At 42.7% G+C, this 6,000-nt stretch overlaps 1 protein-coding gene across 1 annotated transcript; it reads right to left on the reverse strand.

The window, feature by feature from the left end:
- Positions 1-5,190: 5,190 nt before the first annotated feature.
- LOC109164453 lies at positions 5,191-5,577 on the reverse strand. Its single transcript, XM_019312987.1, has one exon. It carries the CDS (start codon positions 5,575-5,577, stop codon positions 5,191-5,193), a length of 387 nt encoding a protein of 128 aa, XP_019168532.1.
- Positions 5,578-6,000: the final 423 nt, after the last annotated feature.

The following is a 6,000-nucleotide window of genomic DNA, read 5'->3' on the forward strand; positions in this document are numbered from 1 at the left end:
GCCTCGCGCCATTCTGGATATTTAACTGCTTGAGTGTAACAAGTGGGATCCATAGGACAAATCTAAGTAGTTAAAGCTGATGGAGGAGCCTAAGATCAACTACGAGTGCTCATCGCGTGAGTCCGAGTGGTGGATTTCACAGACTTGCCTAGTGGCCGGCCACGAGGCTGTTTTTCGGGTTGCCCGGGCACACTGTCCGGCTCATGCTCGGACTGACTCTCCGTCGCGTCTGGCTGGTGGTCACACTGCCCAGGCACATAAGCATCACTGCTTGGCAATTCCTGCATGGTGGCGTTGGGCTGCATAGGCGCGGCAGTGGTCATGATAGTAGGGTGAAACACATATTCTGCCCATGGACTACTTTGCAACGGTTGAGGTGCCTGCAAAATATTTTTAGTAGCAAAAGGGAAAACTCCTTCATCAAATCTCACATGCTTGCACACATAAATCTTATTAGTCTGTAAGTCCATGCACATATATCCCGAAACGACTCAGGATAACCTAGAAAAACACATGGAGAATATCTAAATGACATTTTATGACGATTGTATGGACATAGATAAAGATAACACAAACACCCAAAGAAACGAAGAAAGGAATAGGATGGAGGGGATTTGTGCAACATTAAGTGAGGACTAAAGTTATTTAATATAGTAGATAACATTCTGTTAACTAAGTAAACAACAGTCTCAAAGGCAAAATCCCAAAATTTATATGGGGCGGAAGCACGAGCTAGAAGAGTCAAACACGTTTCTACTATGTGTATGTGTTTTCGTTCAACACGACCATTTTGTTCACGAGTATAGGCACAAGACTGTCTATGAACAATCCCTAACTGAACAAAGAAAGAGTGCAACTTTTTTCTATTCAGCTCCAAAATCTAATTGAATGAATTTAATTTTTCAATTGAAAGAAAGCTCAACCAGAGTACGAAACTTATCAAAGATGGCATAGAGATCATATTTTAATTTCATGGGGAAATACCAGGTATAATGTGAGTAATCATTCACGAAAATCACAAAATAAGGAAAATCATCAGTTTACAACAAAGGAGTTGGACCTCAGATATCTGTGTATATTAAACCAAGAACATTGGAAATAGATGACTCAACTCGTGGCAGTGGGAAACGTGCAGACTTGCCCAACTGACACGCATTACAAACACTACAATTACAACGAATAGAATTACTAGACCCACTAACTGAACAAGACTGAAGAATATTATTCAAGACACAATGATGTGGATGTCTTAAGCGATCATGTCACACTAACGCAGATGCACGAGCGGAAAGAAATGCGGATGGTGACGAACTGCTGATAGGGAGTGTGTATAGACCCCTAGAACTATTTCCCTATAGAAGAACTTCCTTGGTATTGATATCCTTCACAAAGAAAATGGTGAAACTCAAAAAACACGTTATTATCTGATGCAAACTTTTGAACAGACAATAAAGATGTAGACAAACTTGGGACATGAAGGATATTAGACAATTGAAAAGACCTAAATGTGGTATTAAAGGAAGGATGACCAACATGGCTGATAGATAATCCTTTACCATCACCAACACGTAAAGCACAGTTACCAACATACTCCTTGGACGTAGATAGGGCCGCAATATCTAGAGTCACATTATTGGTTGCCCCAGTGTCAAGTATCCATACCTGAGAGCCATTAATATTAGAACTGCCATCTTGATATGTTAAATTTTCCTAGGGAGGAGGACCATAAGGATTGTAACATGCAATGGTCGTGTGACCATTACGACCACAAATCTGACACTTCGATTGACCACTATTACCACCCCGATCGCGACCGCTACCACGTCCCCTTTGTTGCTGGCCACCACCTCCACGCTAACTGCCACGATTCTGCCCGTCGCGGTTGCCACCACGACCACCATGAATGCACTGTCCTCTTCGCTGAGTAGTAAAGGCTGCCGGCGAGGACCCGTTAGAGCCGTCGCCACCTTCTCTGGTCGCTTTCCCCGGCGAGAAGGCGACACCATAGTGGTCGCCTTCTCATCGTAGAAAGCGACCGCGTCGACTTCTCTTCTCATCTCCGTGATTGACTATTGTTCACCGGTCGTCGGTTACTTTTTTGCCTGAAAATTCCACCAAAGGGTAGTCGGATCTCTAATGACCTATGATAGCAGGTCAATTACCTGTTGTTGGGCTTCATTGCATCAAAATGAATTGTTTATGGGTGTAATTGCACCTTTAATAAGTTGAGGGGGTTAGCTAATTACTCTTTAGCTAGAGTTCGAGGGCTTATTTGACCCTTTTCGCTTATTTTAATTAACTTTTTGCAACCCTTTTCCTCAAAAAGACCACGGAAAGCTATACAGATTTTTCTTTTAAAAGAGTTAGTTTCCACTTACTTTTCGTGATGATTTATGGGAGAAACGAACGCGAAAAATTGATGCGTTTTTTTAAGAAACCGCGACCTTTTTAAATAAAAAGGTTGTGTTTTCTTATGTATTTATTTATGATTTTGCCATCGCATTTTTTATAGATAATTATATAAACGAATGTACATAATTGTATACCATAATGTACATAATCGCGTCAATCCTACACAACTTAACAAAACGATGTCGTTTTGGGAGGCGTAGGGTGCACAGTGCTGTGTGCCCCTTGGTGCAGGGTATAACGATTGCTCTTTTTGGTCCTTACAAAATTCCTATCTCAATAGATTTTAAAGTTATCCTTAATTTATATACCAAAGACTTTGTGGTCCACTGTTACCAAGTTACTATTCTATGTGGGAGATTGTGAGTTACCCTCCTAAGTAGTTTACTAAAAAAACGTTAATTTATATCAATTAATATTATTAAAATTATACAAAGATAATTCCTAACAATTTATAAAAATGATTTTTTATTTTGTGTCAAAAAAGAAAGAATAAGGAAATTTTGAATAAAGGAAGGAGGAACAGAAGCCCACTCCTTACGTTCAGACAAAGAAACAGACTCCCTCGCTAGGAGATGGGCCGTCCGGTTCGCAGAACGTTTCGCAAAAGAGATACAACAATGAGCAAAAGTGCTCAACGAATCTTTTACATCGGCTAAAAGGAGATCAAACGAGGTGACAGAATCCGGAGATGATACACCCTGAACAACCAATAAGGAATCCGTCTCAACATGGAGGTACTCGAGGCTGTGCTATTTGGACCAGCTTAGAGCTTTTCTGATTGCCAAGACTTCAGCTTCCTTGGGAGAGTAAATTCCAGTCCACGGCTGGCTGACTGTAGATATGAAGGAACCATGCTGATTACGGAGGACCCAACCCAGGCCCATTCAACCTGAGTTGACATCTAAGGCGGCATCCACATTTAGCTTGTACCACCCTAGTGATGGCCTACTCCATCTTGTGCTACCATTGCTCTCCAGATTTCCCATCTTGTACCACCCCCCCCCCCCCCCCCCCAATATTTTTAGGAACACAAAGTTTATCCCAAGCCTTCCATCTCAACCCCCTACCATGTTTTCCCGATTTCCCCCACCAAAACCCATTCACTGTCCTCTCTATATCACTCACCAACCCCTGCGGAAGCAAAAACAGATTCCTAGCAAAAGATGGTATTGCCTGAATCACACTCTTCAAAAGAACCTCCCTTCCTGCCCTTGAAAGGAACTTATGGTTCCAAGAATTGATCCTAGAAACAATCTTACCCTTAATGAAATCTAGGATGTCCCTTTTGTTCCTGCCAACTAAAGATGGTAACCCAAGGTAGTTCCCAGCATTTCCTTCCATTCTCACACCCAGGATAGAACTAACAACCCCCATCACAGCCCCAATAACATTTTTACTAAAGTTTAGAGAGGATTTATCAAAATTTACCAATTGACCGGTGGCTGCAGAATAGACGTCCAGGATGTGCTTACAAGTGGTACTTTGAGACTGGGTAGCTTTGAAGAAAATATAATTGTCATCGACAAATAGCAGGTGGGAAATTCTGGGAGCATTGCGTGCGATTCTTATACCATGGAAGGTTCCTAACGATTCCTGTTTCCTTATGAGAGCACTTAGGCCTTCCCCCACTAGATTGAACAAGTAGGGAGACAAGGGATCTCCTTGTCTAAGACCCCGTTGTGAGATAATAGGACCTAACTCGACTCCATTTCTTTGAATGACATACTCCATTGTACTAACACATTCCATAATCAGCATCACCCATCTGCGGCAGAATCCGAGTTTCAGTAACATAGCACGCAACATCCCCCATTCTACCCGGTCGAAATCTATGCTCAAATCCAGTTTTAAAGCAGCAAAACCTTCAGCCCCATGCCTCTTGTTCTTCAGATAATGCTGAGCTTCAAACGCAATCATAATGTTGTCTGTTATTAGGCGGCCTAGGACGAATGCACTTTGGTTCTCCGAGATAAGGCTGTTCATGAGAGGCTTGAGTCTGTTGGCTAGGACTTTTGAGAAAATTTTATACACTACGTTACAGAGAGAAATAGGCCTCAAATCCCCCATGGACACTAGCTTAGCCTTCTTTGGAATAAGGACGAGTTGAGTAGAATTTAAGCCTCTTGGCAGATGACCTGTGACTAAGAACTCATTACACAAACTCACGATGTCTGAGCCTAGAATATCTCAATATGCCTAGTAAAAACCCGGGTTGAAGCCGTCGGGGCCCGGAGACTTGTCCGGATGCATACCGAAAACAGCCCTCTTGACCTCATATGCACTGGTCGTTCTTAGAAGATCAACGTTGTTTGCCTCAGATATTCTAGTAGAGATAAAATTCAAGACAAGTTCCATGTCTCCTTGGGGGGAAGCAAACAAGTGATTGAAATAATCAAGCATAAGGTTATCGAGTTCTGGACCCTCCTCTCGTCAAACTCCCCTATCATCCAAAAGTTTTGCAATGTGAATATTCCTCTTATGACGTTGACAGGACATGTGGAAAAATTTGGAATTTATGTCACCGCCCTTGAACCAATGGACCTTAGCTCATTGCCTCTAGAAAGTATTTTGTTAATTTATGAGGTCCAAGTAATTCCTCCGGGCATCCGCATACGCTGCCAAACCAAGTGTATCAATTCTGCTTCTAAGAGAGTCCATCCTTTTTACCCAATAATCGATTCTAGGTTGGAAGTTTGAGTTCGTCTTTCTCCCCCATTCCCAGATGGCCTTGCTGCACGTATCCAGGCGAATCGGCACATGATAACCAGTGGACTACTCCTAGCAATTTAAAACAATTTCCCTGTAATGATTTTCCTTGAGCCAAGCATTCTCGAACTTGAATTTTCTCCTTCTATGTTGGCGGACAGTAGGTATGGTGTTTAGAAACAGAGGAAGATGATCGCTAGTAGGAACAGTAAGAGACCTTGCAGTGGCGTTCCCAAACCTCTCCGCCCACGCATCATTAACTAAGACTCTGTCGAGTTTTTCCCAGATCCAATTTGGAGTGCCCCTAGATTTCTCCCATGTAAATTGGCACCCGTCAAAATCAAAGTCCCTAAGGCCGCTGCTTTCAATGCCATCATTGAATCCTCTGATGAGCCACTGAGGATGCGGATGAGTACCAATCTTCTCAGTTGAGTTGCGGATGTCATTAAAATCCCCCATAAGTGCCCAAGGCAGTGAGCATAGCGAAGCCAAGTGACAGAGACGACCCTAAGATTCTCGCCATCTATTCCTTTCCGGGTTCCCGTAGATCCCTGTGAACCTCCAAGGATCTGGATTGTTTGTCATTGTGATCGTAGCGTCTATATGAAGTCTAGAGAAGCCCGTGATGTTGACCTCGGAATCATTCTTCCATAAAAGGGCTAAGCCTCCACTACGACCCAAATTATCCACCGTGAACAAACCAAAAAAGCCCACCTTATTTTTATTAATTATAGCTTAGAGTTATTAGTAAGAGTTTCCATGAGAAAAACAACGGTTGGCCTCTTAGAGTGGATCAGGTCCACTAGCACTTGAACTGTCTCTAGGGTGCCAAGCCCACGACAGTTCCAAGCTAAAAAAACTCATTGGGATAGGCGGGCCTGT

The sequence above is a fragment of the Ipomoea nil genome, unplaced genomic scaffold (assembly GCF_001879475.1).
Source record: "Ipomoea nil cultivar Tokyo-kokei standard unplaced genomic scaffold, Asagao_1.1 scaffold3065, whole genome shotgun sequence".
In the NCBI taxonomy this organism is placed as follows: Eukaryota; Viridiplantae; Streptophyta; class Magnoliopsida; order Solanales; family Convolvulaceae; genus Ipomoea; species Ipomoea nil.